The 27,247-nt window shown below is 42.1% G+C and overlaps 1 protein-coding gene across 2 annotated transcripts; it reads right to left on the reverse strand.

The window, feature by feature from the left end:
• Positions 1–93: 93 nt before the first annotated feature.
• On the reverse strand, positions 94–26,530 carry ZNF410 (zinc finger protein 410). 2 transcript variants are annotated; one of them, XM_074996803.1, is made up of 12 exons: positions 26,492–26,530; positions 24,726–24,914; positions 20,441–20,576; positions 20,018–20,236; positions 19,546–19,737; positions 18,243–18,402; positions 13,677–13,858; positions 6,176–6,265; positions 4,434–4,559; positions 3,615–3,752; positions 2,918–3,053; positions 94–1,663 (listed from the first exon to the last, which is right to left on the reverse strand). In XM_074996803.1, exons 2-11 carry the CDS (start codon positions 24,756–24,758, stop codon positions 2,926–2,928), a joined length of 1,404 nt encoding a protein of 467 aa, XP_074852904.1. In that variant the 5' UTR covers positions 24,759–24,914; positions 26,492–26,530; the 3' UTR covers positions 94–1,663; positions 2,918–2,925. The 2 variants fall into 2 exon arrangements, with proteins under 2 accessions (XP_074852904.1, XP_074852905.1); XM_074996804.1 differs by lacking the exon at positions 3,615–3,752.
• Between the last annotated feature and the right edge of the window lie 717 nt (positions 26,531–27,247).

Genomic DNA, 27,247 nt, shown 5'->3' on the forward strand with positions numbered 1-27,247 from the left:
TTATGTCCACCCTTTCCTCACATTCCCTCATCATCCTCTTTATCTTTGGAAGAAGTGAGGATAGGCTCAGAAATTGGCACTTTCCTAACCACTGGCAAAGTCAGTCCCATAGTAGCAGTCCTTCCCATTGGCAGAGTCTCAGCAAAATCTAAGCTTCCATTTAAAACAAAAAATGAGATTGCGTAGTCTCTCAGTTAAGCAGCTTCTAAATGTGGACACAATGCAAGAGCTGAGTCTGTAAATGGAGAATGTAACAGTATCTCTGAGAGCCACACATGGTCCCTTTGTTATAGCAAAAGTCCCTAACTGCAAAAGAGACACCGTTGTTCCATTGTGCAAAGTTACTGTCTGCAGAGAGGTTTCAGGATGTGGGCAGTCTCAGGAGTAGGGCACTACACTGTCCTATAGGAGGGTCACAGAGGCCCATCTTGTTATTACAGCCTATTAGTAGTTGAAGTAATAGGACTGTGTAGTGGCTCTGTGCCATCCCACCCTAAATCATTGTCCATCTAAAGCCCATTTATACTCAAGCTTGTAAATGTGTACCCATAGGGTGTCGGGAAGTAGCACCTCATTGTAAAGGTGCAAACTGTTGCCTTTATCTCAATGGGATGCTAACTCGGGAGTCTAACAGTGACCATTTAAATGTCCATGCCTCACTGTTTCACCACAGATGATTACAGCAGAAAAAACACAGCTGGACTGATGGAACATGACTAAAGCACCCCCAACATTCATGCTCACCCTGGGTGCGATCTAGCATGACTAGCATGTTTTCAGCAGTGATCCCTGCACATACTGTTTTTGCCCCACTTTAGGAGAAAGGAGAAATTGTTACATTTACAGAATTTAAAACAAAAACAAAAAATACTTTTTACCAAACCAAGTCAGAAGCCAAAGAACGAAACAGGCTGTTTATTTACAATACAGAAAACATTGAGTCTTCTACCTCTGATTTTTAAATAAAAAACCTAAACACTAATAAAGCATTTTAGAAATGACTACAGAGCAAAGCAAGCAGCAGAGTCAGCTCTGAGGTAATCCTCTAACTTGTGCCTAGGCTCAGATTGTGGGGCACGGTGGAACTCTCGGGAACATTTTTTCATGAAGCAAGGAAGAGAGGTGGAGAAGCTCTGGCTGCTCAAGGAAGCACCTCAGATTCCAATTAGGATCACCCTAGAATTAAACCTTCAGAACAATGCAATGCTCTGATTTAGAATCCACTATACCCTAAATAGTCTCCTCTAAGAAAAGCTCCTATTAGTTGTTTAAGCAATACTAATGCCTTGTAAATGCTGGAGCTTGCAAACAAGCTTCAGGTGAAAGTGGTTTGAGGTTGCAGTGGCGGAAATGCTGCATCCCTCCTGATGGCATGTTCAGAAAGTCCAGTTTACCAGTCCGACTTGATTAGTAGCTCCTAAATTAGCTTCAGGAATCTGCTTCAGTCATCAGGAACTCTCATGTTCTACATCTCATATCCCATTCTGGATTAGAGTTTAGCTTTTTTTGCAGGAAGTCATGAAGAGCAAGCTGCCTGCACAGCATGTACTCTGGATTCAGGTCCTGCATTTCTCCTTTAAAGAGAGATGCACACAGTAGTCTGTTCTTTAACTTTACATCCTGTGTCTTCGATTATATAATTGCTTTCTTCTTTCTTTTGTTACTGTAAAGTCAACACATACTCAGTTCAGATTAACACTTATCTGCACACAGACCATTAGAGTACTACATCCTCTGTACACAATGCACATAAAGCTTGTTTATGATGCTCTTCCAAATCACCCACAACTGTCCTGTTATGCACAAACACACAACTTGTTCTCAAAAGCTAGCCACAGCAAGCATCCCTGTTCCCAGGACTAGGTCACTAGCACTTGCCTCCCAATTCTCAGAAAACTCTTTTTTCTGGTGGCAGTCACCTGAAAACTTCGGTCAAACCCCACTCCGGATTAAAATGTTAAATTGTCTGAAAGGAAGAGGGAATGGTGAGAGAGCGTCAGGATGATCCAACTTAACCTATAAACATTTTAAGTAATTGCGACTGAAAAAGCCCAGACTGGAGTCAAAAAAGTGGCACAGAGTGAGCTTGTTTGAACTGAATAAAATTGTTGATGAGAGGTGTGTTTTTTCTTTGGGGGGGGGCACGCCTCTCTCTTTCTCGCTGTCAATTTTTAGAGTTGTTCAAGCAACCTACCACCCCCTAAAAGTCTTAAAAAGATGGTAGTATCTATGTGAAATATCAAAGTTGTTCTGACTGGACAAGATTAATACTCTTTTTAGGCATTTTGGGGAACACTTAACATTGGATCATTTTCCTGATTCTGAAAAATATTCCACCCAGACAACATATATCCCCATGGCTGCATCCTGAGCAACTGCTGAGATTCCAGCTATTTCCGTCTGGCATATACAGTAATAGTTCATTTTAACCAACCAGATGTAACATCGCAGTATTTTGGCAAGATATGGTTTGTAAACTAAATGTAACTCCTGAGCAGCCTGATCTTGATAAATTTTACCAAGGCCCTGAAATTTCCTGTTGGGTCCTGTACTGTGCCTGTGATCTTCCAGCAAATGAACTGCTAGTCCAACACGTACCCTTTTTTGCTATTTTTATTCCTTACCCCTTTGAGTATGTTTTGTCTTGTCCTAAAGATGAGCAGGATTGGACTTGTAAACAATTTAAGACCTGAGAACTACCAAATAAATTTGATTCAAGTTATGTTGTGGCAATGAAAACAACTTAACCATCTCTGACCATCATAAGAAAACCAAGCTGTGTTCTAAAGCCAGAAATGTGTCTTTTTTTTGGTCTACAAATACTTTAAAAACAGTAGTGTGAAAATACAATTTTCATTTTTATTCTGAAATTCAGCAGCAACATTTTAAAGAAGGAATAAAGGCCTGATCAACTGACCTGTGGATTTACTGTAGTAATGCAGACACCCCATAGGAGTGTCTCCCTGTTGACATGGAAACCAAGTGATGAGACTGTGGCAAAACCACATCAGGTGCTGATTGGAGGGTGCCTGGTGTTGCTTCAGCAAGAACTTCTGTGAACCACAATGCATTTACATACAGTAGCACCAAATATTTAGATTGCACTTTGCAAATAAAGGATTTAACTGGGGATTGTTAATTTAAGTGTATCAAAGCACTCTGAGCTCTTCACATAAGAGCCACTATGTACGTTCTATACACACTTTTAACAGAGCTAATACAGACTTGGAATATTAGCTCAGAAAAAAGTGTGACCATCTAGAGGATACCAGAACCATTTAAAGAACCTGACACACCAAACAAACTTGATTGCAGCCTTCAGCAACATGACTACATTAAGACAATGAAGAGAACACAACTGGTATAATTATACTAAGCTGCTTGAAACATTTAAAACATCTTAGGTTTCAGAACAAGCTGCAGGAATGGTAATGCAGTGCCTACCCTGGACACAGATTAAATCTTTAGCCTCTTTTCAATCTCCTGCTTTATAATTCATTCTCCATCTATTCATTCCCCTATGTAAATCATAAAAGCAATACTCGATCATCCCTCTGCATTGTACTGTCAGTCACCGCATATAAGGGGGCGGAAAAAAGAGCAGCTGGTCTCACCCTCCTCTACTCCAATAATAGATTCAGTATCCGGCAGGTGCAGAGACTCCACACTAAGGCGAGGCTGAGAGTTCATGGAGATCAGATTCTTACTGTGCACAGCTGCTTCCTCCAGCAAACTGCTGCCCATCAGCAACTCTGTTACAAAAACAATGTGCTATGAACTATCTAGTCTCTGCCCTTACTGCCCACCACCCTCAGAAAAAGGGAGTTCTCTCATACACAGAGACCTGGTAAAAACCATCTGTTTTTCAAAGATACCCATTTTTATGAATTCCCACTCATGCGTCTGGGCTTCCACCACACCAACAGGTCGTAACTCCCAGTTTTAAAATATTAAGCCTTTAGAATACCTGCAGTACAAACAGGCCAAGTTGGATATGTTAGGTCAATTACTTAAACAGAAAGAATAGGTTCAACCACATGAAAAAGAGGAGAGGAATGTACGAAGGTCATAAGCTTCACTTCAAAAAGAGACTAGACAAGATTTTTCAAAGCAAGGGACCACATGCCCCTTGGCTGTCACACAGAGCTGCCCTCCTATCCTTTAGTTTTAACCTCTTTCTCATCTACTCCTTTCCCTTTCACCAAAGAAGGGCTTCCTTCAATCCAAGTAAAGAATTCTCTTCTCCCAGCTAACATCTGTAGGGAGGGACGACCTGCCTGTCTCCAGTGGCCTACTGGCTCCTACTACTTCCAGTAACAACACTTTCTCACCTACTCCTCCCTATATACCCACTTCCTCACCCATGTGTGGGCATACCCTCCTCTTACTCCCATTGCAGGGAGGATAACTTTGGCTCCTGCACATATCCTTACCAGGTTGCTCTCGCTCTCTGCTTCCAGCTGCTCCAGTTCTGGAGTGGTGCTTTCTCATATGCACATTCCGACTCCCACTCTGAGAAAATGTCTTCCCACAGATATGGCACTGATGGGGTTTCACTCCTGAAAAAACAAATGAAGTCAGTAGTTATGAATTTGGTAGTAAAGACCCAATAAATAAATAGGATCATGGAGTCAAAAGGAGAATATCATTGGGACTGAAATTCAAGTAAAATCAATTCCTGTTTTCTAGACAGAAATAATTCTGTCAGAAGGAAAACACTTCAGGGGATCAATGTTGCAAAGTACCAAAAGAATCAAAGTCTTGATAAGGGTTTTCAGCCTTCTCAGCACTGTTTTGTAAGTTATTTGGAGTATCTCACTTTGTGTTCAGGACAGCCCGTGGGAAGTTTTGATCTCGTTTGTACCTAAAATATAATCTGACCAAAAGTGGGGTAATGGATACTGAAAGAGTATTGTGCAATTTGCGAGATACTGCCATTCCTGGCCCATACCACAAAGACAAGGCAGGATCTGGTGGCAAGCCTCAAGTTAGTAGGTAGGTTTACTGCTTAAAGTCCAATTTGTAGAGTTTTCACCAGGACAATGGTGCTCATGGCTCATAGATACAAACTCAAGGAAAAGGAGTGGAGCTAAGCTTAGTCCAAATGAAACTATTCACATTTAAAAAAAAGAAACCAATATCTTCCTACTTAGACACATAAATGATCTCATTGAGGACACAAGAATACCCACATTTGGAATCTCCTAATCATGGTTGATGGGCAAAACAGAATGGAAAAATTATTTCAAAAATGAAAATATCTGTATCACTTCAAACTCCTGTCTCACACTTTGTCCAATTATCACCAAATTAAAAATCAACACGCACCTCCAAACCTGCTCTGGCTGATCACCACATGAAAGACATGATTCTGATTAAGGGGACCAGGATGAGAATCTGTCTTACAGTAGAAAGCTAGTTAGAACTTGAACTATGAGATAGCTACCTGGCTCAATAATATTTTATATAAATCAGTGAAATAATTGTATCTTTGGATTTAGAAATTCAATAATGTAGAAAGGAGATGCTAGAGATAAGCCATAATCTAGTTAGTTTACTTGTAGACTAATTGGCATTCGCCTGAACTACATGACCTCTCAAGGTCCTTTCCAGCCCAATAGTTCCATGATCAGATAAAGACAGAAGCCATTTCTACATGATTTAGATTTCTTCCGGACTCTAAAACGGCATGAAGAGGCGCAGCCCCTGGGGGATCTCCCAGAAGAAAATCCTCCTTCCAGAATCCCCTTCCTGAAAATTTCCTGAAAATCTCCTTCCAGGAGATCCCCCCCCGGGGCTGCTGCTCTACACGCTGTTTTTGGAGTCCAGAAGAGCTTCTTCCAGACTCCAAATCATGTGACCGTACGCTAATGAGGCACCAGAAATTTACATCCGTGCCTCATTAGCATTTTTCGGGCCATTTGTTAGCATGCCACTTTTGGAAAAAGTGGCATGTGTAGAACGGCCAGACTGTCAGAGGGTGGAAATCACAAGATCCAGGATACTGCAGGTATGCAAGTTCTGGATAGAAGACATATGGTCCCTGAAAGCAGTACTAAAAAAAAAAAAACAACATGAAGAACAGTTCTAGAGAAAATAGGGGATTTTCTACTGCAAAAATAGACCAAAATACTGCAACACAGACATTTAACATTTAAGGCCTCATCTACTCTACCTGAGTGGACCACCAGGTGTTTCCGAAGGCTGGAGTATTCAGCAAAGGAACGACCACATCCTTGTGCCTCACACAGGAAGGGCTTTTCCCCTGTATTAGATGAAACACAAGATTGTAGGCATTAAAAAGTGGACTTGATTTTATTTTCCAACCTCTTGTAACATTCCTGGTCCCTATTAATTTGTTCTCTTTGGCCTTATGTTGCAGCTGCCAAAGTTTACCACGGCAGAGTCCTTTGAATTTGTTCGATGCCACTTCTTCATTGATTATCAAGAGCCGGTGTTGAAACTCCTCCCTGCCCCAAGTATAACTCTTTCATAGCATTCCTAGCCCACAATTCACAAAAAATGCCAACTGGGGCCAACCCTGTCTATTTCTAAAACACCTTACTAGTATATAGGTGCCCAGAAAGTAACAATATTCCAGATGTGTTTTCATAATAACTACACAGAAACTGACACCAACCCTGATGGCTCTGAAATGTCATGGTCATCTGTATCCAGCTTAAAAATCACATGGGCTTGACTTGTTCCCATACCGTATTTCAAATCCATTTCTGAATTCATTGATTACCATCATCCCTTAGATCTCTTCCATTACTGCTTCCTAGTTTTCTACCTCCTATAGAATTCCCCAGATACATTAGTTTTCATACTCCTAGGCTGAATCTTCCTTTTCATATGTCAAATCTTTATAGATCCCTTATATTTCTCCAGGCTCCGTGGTGTTTTTGTCTTCCTATTTATAATCCTTTTTGAATTTCATTAACTTGCTCTTAACCTCTACAAGGTCATAAGGACATTAAATAAAATTAGAGTAAATAGATATCTGCAGCATCCCTTAGAGAGCTCCACACAACTCAGCACACTGTTGCTTATTATGACACCTTAATCACAGCCCTACAGCCAGATGTCATGCTATATGCCAATCACTGTCAAGCAATTTGAAATATTCCACACATGACGAATGACACACTGTATCATATAATATAGAAAAACCCATGTATAACATATCGATCTCATACCCTTCATCCAGTAATTTTTAGGGCTGAGTTAATTGTGTGAGTTAGCTGCAATTAACCAGAAAATAATTGTGACTGACTGCTACTTTAACAACATTGTTAAACAATGGAATACTAATTGAAATGTATTAAGCATTGATGTTTCTTCTACGTTTTCAGGTATATTTAACTACAAAGCAGAACACGGCTCATACACAGCTCACTTTGTAATCAGACATAAATATTTGCACTGTAATAATGATACACAAAATAAATAGTATGAGATAAACTGAAAAATACAAGTACTGTAAGGCAAGCTTTATCATGAAAGTGCAATCTATAATGTAGAATTTTTTGGTACACAGCTTCACTCAAAAAACAAACAAACCTTGGAGTTTACAGGCCTACACAGTCCTAACTTCTTGTTCAACCAATTACTTAGACAAACAAAGAGGAAGCCGTGCTACTGTATACACTATCAAAACAAAAAGCAGTCAAGTAGCACTTTAAAGACTAGCAAAATAGTTTATTAGGTGAGCTTTCGTGGGACAGACCCACTTCTTCAGACCATAGCCAGACCAGAACAGACTCAATATTTAAGGCACAGAGAACCAAAAACAGTAAGCAAGGAGGACAAATCAGAAAAAGATAATCAAGGTGAGCAAATCAGAGAGTGGAGGGGTTGGGGGGGAGGTCAAGAATTAGATTAAGCCAAGTATGCAGATGAGCCCCTATAGTGACTCAAAAAGTTCCCGTCCTGGTTTAAACCGCGTGTTAATGCGCCGAATTTGAATATAAAAGCCAGCTTGGCTGTTTCTCTTTGAAGAATGTTGCGAAAGTTCTTTTTCAGTAACACATACCTTTAGGTCATTGACAGAATGCCCCATTCCATTAAAATGTTGACTAACTGGTTTGTGGATCTGGAGTGTTTTGATGTCTGTTTTGTGCCCATTAACCCTTTGTCTGAGGGAGTGAGAAGTCTGTCCAATATACAAAGCATCTGGGCATTGTTGGCACATATGATGTTAGTAGAGGAGCATGAGAAAGTGCCCGTGATTCTGTGAGTAACCTGGTTAGGTCCAGTGATGGTATTTCCAGAGAAGATATATGTGGACAAAGCTGGCAGTGGGCTTTGTTGCAAGGAAAGGTTCCAGGACTGCTATTCCTGGGGTATAGACTGTGGCTGTTAGTGAGGATCCTCATAAGGTTGGGAGGTTGTCTGTAGGAGAGAACAGGCATGTCACCCAGGGCCTCCTGGAGTGTGGCATCCTGATTAAGGATAGGTTGTAGGTCTTTAATAATTCATTGCAGTGGTCTGAGTTGGGGGCTGTAGGTGATGACCAGTGGTGTTCTGTTCTTGGCTTTTTTGGGCTGATCTTGAAGTAGCTGGTCTCTGGGTATTCGTCTGGCCCTGTCGATTTGTTTTTTTACTTCTCCTGGTGGGTAACTCAGGTTTATGAATATTTGGGAAAGATCTTGTAGTTTTTGGTCTCTGTCAGTTGGATCAGAGCAAATGCGATTGTATCTAAGAGCTTGACTGTAAACGATGGATCTAGTCACGTGTGCAGGATGGAAGCTAGAAGGGTGTAGGTAAGTATAGCGATCGGTAGGTTTTCAGTACAGTGGGGTACTGATCAGGAATACCATCCCTGATGCCACCACAGCCAATCTGGTGTCTGACCTCTGTAACTTTGTTCTCACACACAATCATTTCCGATTGGGGACAATTTATACCTCCACATTAGTGGAACTGCTATGGGCACCCGCATGGCCCCACAATATGCTAATATATTTATGGCTGACCTGGAACAACGATTCATCAGCTCTCGTCCCCTATTACCCCTCCTCTACTTAAGATACATTGATGACATCTTTATGATTTGGACCCATGGTACAGAGAGACTCTAGAAGAATTCCACAGAGACTTTAACAATCTACACCCCACCATCAACTTATGCCTCGATTACAACATGCAAGAGATACATTTCCTGGACACTACAGTACTAATCAAGGATGGCCTGATCAGTACCACACTGTACCGAAAACCTACTGATCGCTATACTTATCTACACCCTTCTAGCTTCCATCCTGCACACGTAACTAGATCCATCGTTTACAGTAAAGCTCTTAGGTACAATCGCATTTGCTCTGATCCAACTGAAAGAGACCAAAAACTACAAGATCTTTACCAAATATTCATAAACCTGAATTACCACCAGGAGAAGTTAAAAAAAGAAAATCGACAGGGCCAGACGAATACCCAGAGACCAGCTACTTCAAGATCAGCCCAAAAAAGACAAGAACAGAACACCACTGGTCATCACCTACAGCCCCCAACTCAGACCACTGCAATGAATTATTAAAGACCTACAACCTATCCTTAATCAGGATGCCACACTCCAGGAGGCCCTGGGTGACATGCCTGTTCTCTCCTACAGACAACCTCCCAACCTTATGAGGATCCTCACTAACAGTCACAGTCTATACCCCAGGAATAGCAGTCCTGGAACCTTTCCTTGCAACAAAGCCCACTGCCAGCTTTGTCCACATATATCTTCTCTGGAAATACCATCACTGGACCCAACCAGGTTACTCACAGAATCACGGGCACTTTCTCATGCTCCTCTACTAACATCATATGTGCCAACAATGCCCAGATGCTTTGTATATTGGACAGACTTCTAACTCCCTTAGACAAAGGGTTAATGGGCACAAAACAGACATCAAAACACTCCAGATCCACAAACCAGTTAGTCAACATTTTAATGGAATGGGGCATTCTGTCAATGACCTAAAGGTATGTGTTACTGAAAAAGAACTTTCGCAACATTCTTCAAAGAGAAACAGCCAAGCTGGCTTTTATATTCAAATTCGGCACATTAACACGCGGTTTAAACCAGGACGGGAACTTTCTGAGTCACTACAGGGGCTCATCTACATACTTGGCTTAATCTAATTCTTGACCTCCCCACCCCACCCCTCCACTCTCTGATTTGCTCACCTTGATTATCTTTTTCTGATTTGTCCTCCTTGCTTACTGTCTTTGGTTCTCTGTGCCTTAAATATTGAGTTGTTCTGGTCTGGCTATGGTTTGAAGAAGTGGGTCTGTCCCACGAAAGCTCACTTAATTAACTATTTTGCTAGTTTTTAAAGTGCTACTTGACTTCTTGTTTAGACAAACAAGTTTGTTTACATTGGTGGGATATAATGCTACCCTCTTACCATGCTGCCTGAAAGTGAGAACAGGTGCTTGTATGGCACTTTTGTAGCTAGCAATGCAAGTTATTTGTGTGCCAGATATGCTAAACATTCATATGCCTCTTCATGCTTTGGCCACCATTCCAAAGTACATGCTTCCAAGCCAATGCTGCTTAAGTTTCTAATTATGTGTGACTGAATTCCTTTGGGGAAAATTGTATGTTTCTTCCTCTGTTCTACCTGCATTCTGCCATATATTTCATGGTATAGCAGTCTCAGGTGAAAATCCAGCACATTGTCTTTTAAGAACATTTTCATTTCAGGCATGACAAAATGCAAAGAAGGTACCCATCCTAAGATTTCTAAAGACAGTTACAGCACTCAACCCAAAATTTATGAATATGGAGTATCTCCAAAATCTGAGAGGGAAGAGGTGTGGAGCCTGCTTCCAGCAATCTTAAAAAAGCCATGCTCCATTGCAGAAACTACAGCACCCAAACCACCAAAAAGAAAATGAACCTTCTACTGGTGGCATCTGACTCCGATGATGAAATGAACATGCAGCACTCTCAACTGCTTTGGATTATCATCAAGCAGGACCTGCAATCAGCATGAATGTATGTCCTGTGGAACAGTGGCTGAAGCATGAAGGGACATATGAATCTCTACAGCATCTGACACAAATATCTCATTATATCATGGCCAGCTACAACAGCACCATGCGAATGACTATTCTCATTTTCACACTCCAAGAAGACAGCAAAACAATCTCCTGCACGTGTAAACAAACCTGTTTTTCAGAACAACTGTCTGAATAAGAAGTGGGACTGCATGGACTTGTGGGCTCTAACATTTTACTTTTTTAAAATACAGGTTTTTTTGTCCATAATTCTATATTAGTAATTTCATGATAAAGAGGCTGCAATATAATACTTAGAATGGGGGAATTGAAAATTATCATTTCTTTTGTTTTTTATAATGCAAACATTTGTAACCAAAAGTATAAAGGAAGCTTTGTACTCTTTGTATTCTGTGTTGTAACTGAAATATATGTGAAAATGTAGAAAACATCCAAAAATATTTAAATTGCATTTAAGGATTGTTTAACAGTGGGGGGAGGAGGAACACAATTTTTTTTTAATCACTTGACAGCCCTAATAATTTTGTAAACCAGTGGAAAAACATGCTCATTATTTAATATGACTCATTACTACTCTTCTCCCATGCAATTTACTGTTTGGCTTAATGTTGATTCGGATATTTGACATATCTGAGTGAAAGATTCAGGGAACGTGTTCTCACTGAGCAATGTGCACATAAAGATTCTCATCAGCCATTTATGTAACTTCTGCGATCTTACTCAAAACATAAAAATTAGGCAGGAAAATTAGTATTAATCAAACACAGCACACACTTTCATCTACAGAAACGGATGATACATTTGTCTGAACACAGTCACGACTTGGAATGATCTTCAGGTTTGGTACACAAGGATGAGTCCCCTGAACTTATTTAAGTCTCATTTAATTTATAGCAAAACAAATATTTGCCACATACGCTAGCCACACATATTTGGGAGAACTAGTCTCTGACACTTTTTGGTTTAGATACTCTAATTTCTGCTGGGTTTTCAAGCCACAATATACACAATACCAGGGCTAACAAACCTTAGTCCTCCCTGCAGAGAAAGGTTAACAAAGTGGAAAACTTCGTCAAACGACAACCCCATAAACACACTATCCGTACATATGCAAAACTTCATCATTCAGGTAGTTTGCTTTCTATTGCATCTCAATCCACATCCTTCAACTATGTGTTCTCTAGTTAGACTGTTAACTTTTCAGGGCAAGGATCCTGTTCTTCATATACAGCTACAAAGCTGATAGCACACTGATCTGATATAAATAAAGCAATTGGCAGGGGAGTCTGTATGTTCTGTGCTGTAGAAGTTTGTGTTCAACAGCACTCAAAGTCTGAGCTTTCATTTTATAAAGTTAATAGTTCTTGTAGTTGTGAAAATAATTTTAAAACATCAACCAAATTATTAACTGATGCAGTGTTATTTTCCTGAGTCACTAGTCTCAAGCAATGTTCTCAGGCACAAAGGCTGCCCCATGCATTTTAGTCAATTGTTAACACTAAAACCTAAAGATTTTAGTTTAAATGTCAATGTCGGCAACTATTAAACTACTGAATATTTTAGCAGATAAATTCAGAGAATGTGTTTATAATACACTACCTCACCACACCATTCAAGGGGCATAAAGTTCCAAATACTCACTGCCCAGCAGCCAGGACTTCAGCTAGCCCCCCCCAGTCTCTATGATACAGTTCTGTGTTGTCAGTGTAAACATCTGCAGTGTATTGAGAACTGAAAATGTGTTGACACTGAAGAACAAATTTAATGCATATTATAACAAACACAGAGGACACAATAGTGATTGAATTATTCTTTTTTGTATGGATAAGAAACCTTTTTTTATTTTAAATTAGATTGACATAGAGTTTAGTTGGACCTTGGTGCAGAGGGCCAAGCATGTATCAGCAGTCCATCTGGATTAACACGACCACATGTGGAACACTTTACATCAGAGTGCTGTACTAAGCCTTATTTAATTGCTTCTTCCTGTTAGACCTTTCATCAACTATGGTTTCTCATCTGCTCCACTCTCTAAATATTGTCTTTGTATACACTTCTCAAGATATTTATCTTTTATTTTACATGTAGTACAGGTAATGGGAGAGCTACATTCAAATTAATCTAGATTCTATCACTAGTTCATTGTTAAGTTTAATTTAATGTATACCAAAGCAAATATATGCCACTTGAATCAGGCACTAATCCAGTTAGTACTATATATAAATTCTCAGCAGCAAAGACAAGTATCTGAACCTACTTTGCCCTTCTTCTCATAAGAATTTAAAATTACTTCTCCTAAAACCCCACAAAACACCCCATTTTCAGTTACTGTCCACCTTGGAACTGAAAATTAAAATTAAAAAGGCCCTGGGACTGATTTAAAGGTAAAACAGAGAAAGGTATATGATTTGCCTAAATGACAGCATAAAGGGGAACAAGATAAAAGTACCCAGCATCTGAAATATATAAATTCAGAGAGGAATTTTGTACCAAATTACAAGGGTAAACACTGTTAATCAGGTTGATAAATGAATTTAAGTTGGAAAATACAGACAGCAGTGTAGGTACATACAGGCAATTCTTTCTCTGGACCATTTCTTAGAAAGTGTCTCCTGAAAAGACTCTATCCTTGGAGACTAAGACAACCTGGGATTTAAACTCACCAGTGTGAATCCGCAGGTGGTTCTTCAGATTCCCAGCCGTTGTGAACTGCTTCCCACAACCAACCTCAGTGCAGACAAACGGTTTTTCACCATTGTGAGTTCGCATATGCACCTTCAGCCTTTGAAGAACATAGAAGCTTTTTCCACAGCCTTCTGCCGGGCAGGTGAAGGAACGATCATTCCTGAGAGGCAATAAAAGAGCAGCAGCAATGGGTTACAAGACGATGTTATTTTCTCAAGGACATTCATCTCCACAGCAACATCTGTTTTTAAATAAGGTGTCTACTTGTACTTGTTTTTCAACTTGGTATGAATGGAGGTACAAGGAAATTAAGTAACCTAACCAGGTAAGTGGCATAAATCTTTATTTAACTAGATTATTCATTAAGGAAGTCGTATCACATTCTCAGAAGTTGTAAAATCTCTTGGGGTGGGACAAAATAAATGCCAGCCTCTTTGGCTTATATCACAGGTTTATTGCAATTTCAACTTTGTTTGGGACAGATGATGTTGTGCACAGCAACATAATATACAGATGTGATAACATTTCCCCATATACCAATGCCTATTGTACCAACACCCTTACTACAGCTCAGGAGTTTCAAACTCAATTTACCTTAGGTTACATCTACACTACAAGATAAATTCAAATTTATTAATATCAATTTAATAACGCTGGATTTTATAAATTCAAATTTGACTATCCTCACCTCCCTAGCTGCTACTCACAAAGTTGACTTATGCTGCCACACTCAATTGGCAAACATTGACTGTTGCAGTAGTGCACAGTGCGAAACTATCCCGCAGTTCCTTCACCTCTGTAGCATGCTGCATATTTTCGCTGGTATTTGTCCACGCTGTATTGCCCTCACTCCCCCTCCCGTGGTAAGCAAATGTCCATTTTTCCAGGCGGAAGGAAGAAAAACTAGTGCATCAACAAAGATCACCAAATGCACAGAAATCTCTTTCTTCTCTAACTGAATTGCTTTTTAAAACTGCAGCTGTAACTGAATTATGAAAGATTTTATAAAAATCAGCAGATGTGTGTCTTCTCAACTGGCCTTCCACCGACTTTCCCCTCTCCCTTTATTACATCTGATCCCTGAGGGACAATGAAAAGCATGAAGAAAGAGTGGATAGTAAAGTTTTTGAAAAAAGAGTTACTGAGTGGAGGGTATTTGGTTTCACAGTCCATTATGCAGCTTCTTTGCACAGTCTGTGTCATCCACTGGCCCTCCACCCACTTTTCTCTGTGTGAAGGTGTCTGAAGGTAGAAGAAAGGGGATAGAAAAGGCTAGGAAAAAATATTTTTGGCTTCCCTCTTCACTACACAGACATTGACAACATGGGGGATGGATGATGGGGCTCACCAAATTTCATTGCCATTGCGGGGCAATTTGGTACTTGGGAGGTTGAACGGTCAGTTGACATAGTCCCTGAAAATCTTTTTTGGCTGTGACGTGAGGGGTCTATGGCTCGAAGGCCACTTGAACCATTCTTCCCAGGTCGCAGCCAGGCCCCACAATTTGTAACCACCGGGAGAGACTTCCCCCCCCGGCAACAGCTAGCCTCTGGATCCTTGTTGGAACATGGGGGGGGGGTCTCAGTGGGGGGCCAGTTGAGGTAGTCCCCCCAGGCAGCTCCAAGCCCCCGAAAATCTTAGCTGCCGGGGTGACCTCCCTCTGGCAGCTGCAGTGCCCCAAAAATCTTAGCCACTGGGGAGATTTCCTCCTGGTGCCTGAAAGGCACCAAAAATATTTTTGGTGGGGCCAGCTGAAGCAAGCTGCAAGCCCCTGAAAATCTCTCCCGCCCTTGGAGCCCTAACCACAAGCAAGCCAGGACATGGTGCTGCCTGGCAGCATGGTCAGCGCTGAATGGCAAGCATGTCCTTTTATTGGGCCAGGGGCTACCCACATGATGTGGTTGAGTGCAGGAAAGACCCTGACTGCGAGGCACCTGTGGGGAGGGAGACGGGACATGAGCAAATGTAAATCGCTGAGAAGAAGTTCTTCGGCTGCTTCTACAAGCACAATCCCCATAACAGCCTAGCTGCCACATGGTGTGGTGGGGCAGTGGCTGGAGCCAGGCAGCACAGAAAAAAAATACCAAGTGCTCAGCTAGCAGAGGTAGAAACAGAACCATGGACTCCATGTTGAGCCTATTTGTAATGGGTGGATGCACTCACAGTGCTAATAGCAAAGAAAGAAAGACATTTGTCCGTCTCTCATACAAACGTGACCCCACAGCCACAGGTTGCCTGGTGCCAAATTGAAATTCACAGTCTTCCCGTTACCTAATTCCTGTGCACCCAGAGAGCAGCGGCCAGAATGGAGTGCTGAGGGGTATTGCGGGGTACATACGGGATACCTCTGGAGGCTGGCAAATTTGATTTCAAGACATGGCACTTCCACACTGGCCTTTATTAGAACTTTTAACTTCAAACTCGACACTACACCCAGCCAGTTCTGATGGTATATCGATATTAGTGCTCCCTAAACTGAGCTAATGGTATTTACAGTGAAGGCAGTCACATGGTAATATCAAGCTACCTGCCTTAAATTCAAATTTATCTCATAGTGTAGATGTAGCCTTAGAGCCAGTGCCAGTCCTCAAATCCTCCTAGTGGGCCAGCAGGCACCCCTCTCTGACACAGCTTCGGGGGGCAGGGTTCTTCATGCATCTCCTTCCCCCACACACCTCCTAGCCATGCCTGCTGGCCTTTGTGTTCCCCCCACCCACCCCACAGTAACCCCCAGCCCCACCTTCAGCCCTCAGTCAATTTACAACCCCTCCTCCAGGGGTCCAGCACCATCACCAGTAGTGCAGTGGGACTACAGCAGCTTCCATCTGCTAGCTCTGCGCCATTGCTGGCATGTGCCTGTGGCCCAGGGAAGGAGTGTGCAGAGCTGTCCTGTCCACAGAACAGATCAGTACAGCTGCCTTGGGCCACACAGTGGCCATCCCAACTGTCCTATGGATGGGATGGTCCCTCATACTTGGGTTAGCCTGCAGGGACTTGAGTGGGCTGGATCCAGCAGCAAGGGTCAGGATCCCTGCACTCACCATGGTGGAGACAGTCACAGGGAGGCAGAGCTACGCAGCAGCCTGCTTTGCTTCTCCATCACCTTCCAAGCCAGTCCATGCTAGGGCTGGGGCACTCTACTTCCTGCTGGTGCGGCAAGTGCAGTGAAGCCCAGTTCCTGCTGCCAGCCCATGCCAGGCCCCCCTCCCAGAGTAAACCATGAGGCTGCATCCTTCAGGGGACGGGACTTAAGGGAAAGGTTGTGATGGGGTGGGGGAGGGGGGTGGAGGAGGGCAGAGCAGGGGCAGGAAGAGACAGGGTGGAGCAAGGACTGGACTTGTGTGAAGGGTACAGACAGTATCCCCCAGGGCTGCAAGGACTCCTTTGCCAGCAGCAGTGCATAGGCCAGATTCTGGAACTGCTCTAGCCGTAGATGGCTTGCAGGCCATGAGTTTGAGATCCCTGCTACAGCTGTGATTTGGAGAGGAACAATACATATACATGAGATGGGGGAGGTTGAGTTAACACTGTCTATCACATAGGATTTTAAATTAAGGATAGCCACACTTTAAAATATCGTTAATGACAAGCAGGAACAGCCTAATCTGGCTTACTTTGTTCAGTTTATGAAGCATATACATAAATTTAACACCTACAGTTTATGAAGCATATAGATAAATTTAATACCTAAATTTAACACCTAAACTAAACATTCTATTATAGTTTCTGAGGAGAGAGCCAGATTTAGAGATGTGTTCAGCAGTTACCAATCCTTCCAAAGTCTCTATTTTGTTAAATTAATAGGAACTCCTGAATCTTTTCTTTCTTGGGAGAGGCGTGTATAAGAGACACTGCCACTGGTGAAGAGGCTCAAAATTCAAATCCTGTTTTCCTGACTTTCAGATTGGTCTGCAGTGTGTATTTACATCCATTTTGTTGTGTGTCCCAAGCACAAAAATCAACCAATTCAATGTGTTTACCCAAATACTTGGGCCAGTTTCAGCATATTCAGAAGCATTTTTTTTAAATTAAGTTTACATTAAGAAGTGTTTTTTACGAATTAGGAGCCTTACTGCAAAGATGTCATCTCTCTCCAGTGTATTTCCTGGAGGATAAACAGAATTTTCAAAATTAGCATTTCTACACTGGATGCTCTTCCAGCCAGACAGAGTGGACAGGAGTGGTGCTGACATTTTTTTGTCAAGGTTCAAATTTATCAGTCAAGGTATACTCAGGGTCCACACCTCAGAGAAACATTTTTCACACTGCAACAACAATAATGATAACTAAAATGAAACAAAGATTTTCATGGTCTGTTCAAAAGCATTTGGCAGTCTGGATTTGACCCACAGTCCACCTATTTATTACCTCTGCTATAAACCCTGGTTAGTGAAACCATTAAGCAGTTATATCTGGGTTTTATTCAATTCTGAGTTCCCCTTTGCCCTATTTTACACAATGGGAATAATGATATTTGGATTAAAACAGGGCACTTCTGCAAGGGTTTGCAAGGGCACAATAGTAGAGGTCTCTGCTCTACTCACCTATGAGTTTTTAAATGATATTTGAAGTGGGCTGGCCACACAAAGGTCCTATCACAGCCCTCAACTGTGCACTTCAGCTTCTTCTCTACGCGAGACAGGTGAGGGATGGGACTTGAATCTTTTGTCTGTCCATCTCCTGAGCAAAGATGAACACTTTCACCTGGAACAAAAAGAAGGTCAAAGCCCACGGAGGGGATAGATTCCCATAAGAAAGAGACAGGATAACACCAATATAATCTAGGTCTATAAACCAGATGTGTTCCTGGGTATCATGTATTTACTTCATCCTACAAACTAGATACTGTCACCCAGCCTAAACTACATACATAGCTACCTATCTTCTCAGGCTTATAAACTATTCCCAGCAAGGTACCAAACCAGGTAACATAAAAAGGACACTGAGTATGTCTACACTAGAGCGATCTGACAACAGAAGTTAATGTTGGAAGATTTCTTCTAACAAATCTTCTGTCGACAGATTATGGCCAGACTGCAAAGTGGATCAAAAGAGCAATCTGCTCTGTCCACAGAGAATGAATGCACTGCCAGCCACTCTCTCGATACCACAGCCAGCCGGAAGCACAGCAGACAGGGCTGCCCAGTGTCCCAGAAAACTGGCTTTCTGTTGACTGATTTCTGTCAACAGAGGCATTCTACTTCATAGGGGAGCAGCAGAACACTGTCAACAAAAGTACTGTGTTCTGTCAATTTACAGTCAACAGAATGCCTTGGGAATGTGGATGCTCTGCGGGTTTTGTCAACAAAATGCCATTTTTGTCAACAAAACTCTATAGTGTAGACATAGCCTATGAGATTAAAATATAATTTGAAGAGCAAACAATTGGAGATAAAAACAAAATAGCAAAAGATTCTTTAAGTAGATCAGAAGCATGAAGCCAACTAGAGAATTGTTGGGTCTACTATATTATCAGGAAATTAAGAAAGTAAGAACATTGCAAAGAAATTAAGTGACTGTCTTGCATCAGTCTTCACCACTGAAGATTTTGGGGAAGATACCATCAGAGGTAGGTATTACAGATGATGAACACATTTGAACTCACACCTACTGAATGCAATTTCCTAAAACATTAAATATGTAAGTTTTCAGCCTTAACAGATACTGAAACCTAGTTTTAACAGAAATCTCAACACAGCCTTAACTATACATATGTTAACAATGCTTCCATTATTAATTTGTCTAGTTAAAAACTATTCTGCACTCAGATATGAAAAAACAACTACAGCTACAGCTAGTTGCTTTTCACAGAAGCCTAACTATTTAAGGTAAAAGGACATTTCCTACCATTATTGCTTGCTTTGGCGTTCTTTGCGAGCTGCGCTCGAGTGGCTGCAATCAAACTATCATGGGCCAATTCCTGCACTCGTAGGAACCAAGGGGTACTGCTATCTGTGCTGTCATGGGAGAGAAAGTCATTCCCAGAATCCTCTGCTTCATCCTGAACGAACACAAGGTGCTCCGCCGGACAGCCCAATCCTGGAAGAAATGGCAATTCCACCAGACAAAGTTAATGAGAAGAGACTCTTGCTTTTCATGGGCTAATATCCATGGTATAGATATGATATCGGAATGAAGTCTCCACTGACCACTGCATTGTGAGAAGCTGCTAATGGTTACCTGCTCCTGAATAATATCCACCAATACCCAGAAAGTGTCATATATCCCCATCATAAACAGCTGTAATAAAGACAAATTTATATCTCTTGCATTTTAGAATCTGAAATAGATCCATCCAGACTACAACAAGGGATATTACCTGCTCTTGTTAGGTTGAGGAGAATAAAGGAAGTGCTGTCACTGGGCTGGAGGTCCTGCAATAAACTGGAAGGCTCCGGACTTGACAGGAGCTCAGATGGCTTCTGTACAGTCTGTGCCCTTGTCTCCTCACCGTCAGGGCCTACGTTTACCTGGAGGCTTCTCAAGACAGCAGATGAAGGAACATCTTTGGAGGAATTAGTGTGACTTGGAGAATCATCTAGTGAAGAGAATAAGATCACAGACCTCTAAGTAGAAAAGTGCCCTCACTGCTATTAGTAACAATTTTCTATTAACTTTTCTGAATCTCTCTTCACTACCAAGATCCCTTCTTGTCAAGAAGCAGGGACAACATGCTGTAGTGGCACAACAGAGCCAGCTATATCAACAGCACTCCCACACAAACCTGTATCACAGATTTTACCTGGCAACATCAGCCTGTTGCATTCTGATGTCTCAGTAACAGGAAGCAAGGAGAGACAGGTGATGCCTTTAGGTTCTGATTCCACCAGCCCTCGCCCAAGTGGAATAGATGTATTCTGAACAAACTGAACCAGCAGCTGAAAAAGAGAGGAGCCTGAAAATAGAATTCTGCAGTAGTAAGCAAATCTATTTATAGCACAAGGTTCCAATGACACTTAATTATTTATTTTTTATTTTATTTAACTGGATACACACATCTCTTAGAGCTGGAAGGGACCTTGGGAGGTCATCTAGTCCAGTCCCCTGCCCTCTTAGCAGGACTGAGCACCATCCCTGGCATTTATATACCCCAATTCCTAAATGACTGTCTGAGGGATTGAACTCACAACCCTAGGCTTAAACAGGCCAATGCTCAAACCACTGAGCTAGCCCTCCAGGCTAGGCTTCTTCTACCTTGTAATACACAGAGCCCAGTCCCACTTTCCCTGATGTCAGCAACAGTCTTCTCATTTGCTTCAACAGGAGCTGGATTGCACCCATAATTGAAAATACTAACATTTAAAGATGCCACCACTAATTATCTCAAGAGATTGATCATCTTGATTTTTCTTTAAAAATGCAGTAAGAAAGCCTGGATCAGTATAGGCAATAGTGATGTTTATTACTAAGCCAGAATATTTCTTGCCATTCTATCCCTCATTTTCTGTCAAAATAACTTTTCAATCCAAAATTTTCATTGCTGAACCTCTGGCTTAAGTTTAACAGTATCTTTTCTAAAAATTGAAAATGGATCAACCTTTTTCAAGACTGTAGGGAGTAAAACAGCAGGGAGCACTGTAAATATAAAAAAATTGTTTGGACAAAAGTAGCATGTCAAGGGTTTGGATGCAAGAACCAAAAACTTATCAGGAAACGAGCCATGAAGTCAGAGAAGAGCACTGTCCCTCTGAAAGCCTGCCCAGCTTTGGCCAAGTCCTGAAATTTAGAATTTGTACAATGTTCACTCATTCTCTCTTCACCACAAAAGGTTAAAATTCAACTCCTGGCACACTACACTGGGCATATACCTGGGCTCCTCTAAGCCCCTGGCATTCCAAAGTGAAAGCAGAGTTTTAATTCTAGGACAGAGGAAAAAAAAATCCTCCCGCTAGCATTACATTCCTCCCACAAATCAAGATACCTTTTGACCTAGTAGAAGAAATAGTGGGTTAGGAGCGAGGAGATCATGATTGCTGGGCCCACGTTTTCCAGTGGCTAACATTAATCATTCGAAGCACTATGCAACCTTTATCATCAAGGAAGGCCTCAAAACCTTACACTAAAGAAAATATGAGGATAAAATCCTGCAACCAGAGAGCCTTCACAAAATAATTTCTGGTAGATCTACAAAGAGAAATTAGGTCTCATCCACCAATACACGCTGACTCTCAGAAATAATATGCCAGATCTGTGTACCTGGCTCTAGGGTTCTACAATATACAACTACTCTTGCTCATGGACATAGAATACTTTGAGACCCACATATGAATAAGAATTATTTAAAAAAAAAAAAGAACACCACCTGGGAAACTTATCTTTCAGTTCCATGTTTTGTTCATTAGACCAGAGAGCTGGGACGAGAATGCAGGAATCCAGACACACAGCATTCAACAGCCTTTTAGTAAATCTATTATATATTTCAGAGAGTTTTTCTGTCTGTCCATCTGTCTGTTTGTTCAAGAACTCCTAAACGGTAAGAGCTATGACCACCATATGTGGTATACAGCCTCCTCTTATCGTAACTTAAACCAAGGTTAAGGATTTGTTTGCATCGGGAAAATGGGTAGGGCCTGGAACCAGAATGCTTCTCATAAAACCACATAGAAAAGAGAATCACAAGGCAGGTGAAAGAGCCTCAGGGCCCATCGCATCCCTCCCCCAGTTGTGCTTGCTGGAGCTGCAGCGGGCATGGAGAGAACCTGTAAAGAGAGAGAGCTGGGTTGTCCTCTCTGTCTCTCCCTGGGGCAGCCTACAGACTGAAGCCCCTCATCTCCAGCCCCACACCAGAGCAATGATTTAGATTAAGAAAAAACAAAAATTAATTGAGTTAGGGACGCAAGCAATGCCGAGTAAATCTACTAGTTAACATATATGATTGAATTTCTATGTATGTTTAGAGATACAATTGTATAAGAAAACATAGGAGAATTTTATCCTTATTGTGATTGTCTTTAATTATATGTTCACAAACAGCTCAAGGACTAAAGCTGGCTATCTGTGGAGCTCTCCCTTATCATATACCTTCCAACTGCTGCATCCAATGAACAAGACAGAGGGCTGCAGAGAGAGAAATAATAGTTGCAGGATAAAGGGACTGGCCTGGGACCCAACAGAGCAGGTTTCCATCATTGCCTCTAACTCAGATTTACCATCTCATAGTATGTCACTACACATAGACTAATGCAAGGAGGCAGCTTGTGACAGACACAGCAACCCCACGCAATATCTTGGAGAGCATATTGTTGCAAGTTTATTTATACTTTATGTATGACTGTGTTCTGTTTTGTGAAGGAGTGTTACCATAGCTCCTAGAGGACCTAAACACAGTGGCCATGTCTACACTAGCCCAAATCTCTGAAATGGCCTTGCAAATGGCCATTTTGAAAATTACTAATGAGGTGCCAAAATGCATATTCAGCACCTCATTAGCATGCCACCAGGCACAGCTCTTAGAAATTGCCACTTTCTGCTGCCGCATGGCTCGTCCAGGCAGGGGTCCTTTTCGAAAGGACCCCACCAACTTCGAAATCCCCTTATTCCTATCCTTTCCCAGGGGCACACATGGCTCCATGCCCCATTACCGTTCCCAGGACAGCAACAGGGGAAAAGCCTCCAGACAAGCACTGTGCTGCATTGCCTTTCCCCTGGCTGGGGAAGAGGGAAGTGGAAATGTGCAGAGCTCCTTCCTCCACCCTGTGCCAGGGTCTGAACCATGATTGTTGTTGGATAAGGTAATTTAAACTGGTGTGGTACTCGGATGGCTGTAAACCAGATGGACTGGGCCATAATCCAGTTTAAGAGATCACCAATTCTTACCAGTTACCACTCAGTAACATCCAGAGGCCTCGACCAAAAGTAAAGATCATATTTTGTCAAGTGCTCTATAAACAAATATGAATAGATATTCTTTCTCCTGAAATCTTACTATTTTAAGACTAGATGCAACAAAGTGGTGTGGGTAATAGATTTGCATAGCCAGATAGCTCAGAGTTATTGGTTTCTTAAACATATAAATACGAAATATTAAATGGGATCCTTAGTCCCTACTGCGAACTGCCTTGTCACAAAATATATAAAAATATAATGGAATATTATACTGAGATACTTTGAGAAAAAGATTTCCTCCTACAACAAGGTGACCTTGGTTCAAACCATCCATCTGCAGGTAGCAATGTTAGGCCATTAGATCTGACCAAAAGCAGCACCTGAAACTCTCTCCTAGAAAGGGAGTATTTTAGTTTTTCCTACCATAATATCAAACCAGTATGCAAAACCCTTATGATAAAAGCAGTAGGAAACATTAAGAATACCAAATCTCTCATATTACAAACAAACATTCTCAAAGAGATTATCTTAAACAAGATCACTGTTTTTTCTAAATTCTTCCTCACAACATTATCAAATTGATTCCCTCCCACTTGTCCCACAAACAATCCAAGGACCATCAAACATTTTCACAAAGTTGACACATCTTAACAGAGAAGCAGACTCAGGGACACCTCCATTTATCATCCATAATCAAATACTATCACTGTGACAATTACAGTGATTGATCACATGAAAAATTCACATTTAGAGGATATGTAATGCCTTTTCAGTTCCTTGTGATCCAATTTTGCAGGTGAAACTAAAGCAGAGTCACAAGCACCATGTCAGCAGCCAGCTGTCTGTAGACAAACATTTGGAAACTTCTGAAATAACCTAAACTCCCAGAATGCAGTAATGTCACTCTGGTAGGAAAAAGAGAAGTTGGTACCAGAAATTGAAAAAAAAAATTATTTTCTCACCAAATGTTATTTTATTCAAAAATGCTGATGAGACTTTGCTCAAACTAAAAAAAAAAAAAATCTGATTACAGGAGAAAATATTCTCGAATCTTAAATACAGGGGATGCTATCATCTGCCATGTTTAGGTAGTTTTGAGGAATTATTATCAAAATGACAAACTACATCTTCTGCTGAACTTAAACGTTGAACCATGAAACAGAAATCAAGTCTGGAACGGAGCACAGTTCTGAGTTGCTTACCTCTGGTTTGGATTCTAACTCATCCGATAACATTTGAATTAAGTTTCTGATTCCTGCAACTGTCCTGGGCAAGGCACAAATTTAGCATTCAGCATGAACAGTCCCCTCTGATTATTTTCATAGTCTCCAAGCCTTAAAGCAGTGCAGTCTTCCTGAAAAAAGCTGTGCAAGGCAGATATTCAGTTTAACCTAAAACAAATAAGAAAATGGAAGTGTAAGCAGCTGAAACCTATTACTCATGAATTAAAGTAAAAAAATGCAGGGGTATTGTTAAGGAATACAAAATCCCTCTTGACATGGATGTTCTCTCCACTTTATTGCAGGTCTCTCTTACCTATCTTGGTGTTTATGATACTACCACAATGGCATCTGGAATGTTAACAAAACAGTTTAAAGCCAAATTCAAATTTTAAAAACCTAGTCTCTATACCTGTCTTTCTATTACCTAATTTAAGACTACACACAAGTTAAAAGACAGAACTTTGTTGCTTATACATATAGTAGAATTCCCAGACCATTCTTCAGGGGCTATTGCCAACACTTGGGCTTATTCAGACTGTTGGAGAAATCAAAATCCATAGCCAAGAGTCCATAATCAGTAAAGCCCTGCCCACTCGTTCCCAAAGTCACTGTTTTCTGAATTTCAAAAAGTCCATGATATTTGTAGATATCCTTTGACTTAATTTCAGCTCAGTTCTCACACACACACACAGTGCACTTATAAACTAACTAAACTGCTTTTTGTACAGATTAGGAAGAAAGCTAGAAATACTTTTGTACTCATTTCTTTGAGTTGCTCAGATACTAGTAGTAGGAATCAGCAATATTAGATCTGGTTCTCCTGCTCCATCAACATCACAGCTTCCTGTAAACCATACAAAATGTAATGATCTGAAAACACACAACACAAAGGTAACAACAGAGCCCTCCTGTGGACTCCTCATTGGTTTTATGTCCAGATATACTCCAGACAGAGATCACGTCTTGTACAAATAGTGCAGTGACAAGCCCAATAACTGACATCAATAAGTTAATAATCGTAATAAATAAAACATGAATCAAAGAGAGTACTAGCATCTTGTCCATGTTCTAACACCCACCTTTACTTGCCAAACTGAAGACCATGGCTGGTCCATTAGTCAGCGACCCTGACACCCAGTGAGATAATTTACTACAATATGAACGGATGAAGGGACCAAGAAAGTTTCACGAGGGAAGCAGCCCGGGTCCCTAGTGCCGCCTGTAGCCCTTCCTGAGCTGTCGGAGATTTCACTATGACCCTTCCTGACATCAGTGTGACATACACGCACCAGTTCTCCCCAGACCAGCCTCACACGGGTCTGCGGGCGCTGCCCGGAACAGGTGGCGGACGAAATAGGCCAACGCCGTGAAGACGGCCAAGGGGAACCGGAGGCCAGGCCGGAGACAGGGCCGGACAGAAGCGAGGGAGGCCCCAAGACCCAACGGCACATCTACGTGGGCGGCAATGGGGGGCGCGCGGCACCCAGGCGCTCCCGGCCCACCCCCCTTTGGGACAGGCTCTCCTCAGCGCGGCTGCCAGGCGGGTACGTTCCCTTCTCAGCCCCCCACTGCTTCAGCTGCGCGGAGGAGGGCTCCAGCCCCCAAAACAGGGGAGGGGCCAGCACCTCCCCGTAGGTAGCCCCTGGCTGGGGGAGCGGCAAAGCCCCGAAAAGGGGATTAATCCGCGCGCACCCCCAATTCGAGATCCCCACCCCCTTCCGAATACGCCCCCCTACCATTCTTACCGGCATCTCAGAACCTCCCGGATGTGACGTGCGCCCAAGCCGGAAATGCCGAACGTTCCGAAGGTCTATGTCTGGGGTGATTCTCCAGGCCAACTCTATGATGCAGGCGGCAACGCTGTTACCGGACCAGTCCCGGACACCACATCCGGTTCTGGTTTCCAGCCGGGCCGGAGAAGGAAGGAGCCCAGCGCAAGGCGTTAGAACTGGGGTCTGCAACCTAGGGAGCCGCATGTGGCTCCTTAAGGGTCTGTTTGTGGCTCTCGCCTGTGATTGCAAAGTGGGAAAAAAAAATCGCTGCTGCGTATTTTCGATAAATGATGAACGTCCCGCAGTAAATAGGCGGCAGTACAAATCAGTGTGTGTGCGCTGTTCTTGAAATAGGGTTTACAAAAACTGTGGCTCGACGTTATTTATTAAGGGCCGTCTCATATTCATGTGTATTGCAGCTCCTGAATTCTTGAGGTTTTTACCGAATTGGGAAAAAATGGCTCAGTTTTGTTGTCGACACCTTCCCTAAAGCCTGTAGCGCTGGCTCTGCTCCAGCCCCTGCCCTCTGGGGGTTGTGGGAGTTGTGGTCCCACGTGGTCACTGTGAGCCTGGATGAGGTTGAAGTGCTGCTTGTCACCAGGAGCCTGGCCAGCAGTACCAAGGGTGCCCGTGTCTCAGACTTGTTGACCCTGCTCCGGAGTGCTGACACCATGGCCTCCCTGTCCCTTCTGTGGCCAGGGTTGCCTGTTGTCTCATTGCAAAGAACCA

Source organism: Carettochelys insculpta, chromosome 6 (genome assembly GCF_033958435.1).
Source record: "Carettochelys insculpta isolate YL-2023 chromosome 6, ASM3395843v1, whole genome shotgun sequence".
NCBI lineage: Eukaryota > Metazoa > Chordata > Testudines > Carettochelyidae > Carettochelys > Carettochelys insculpta.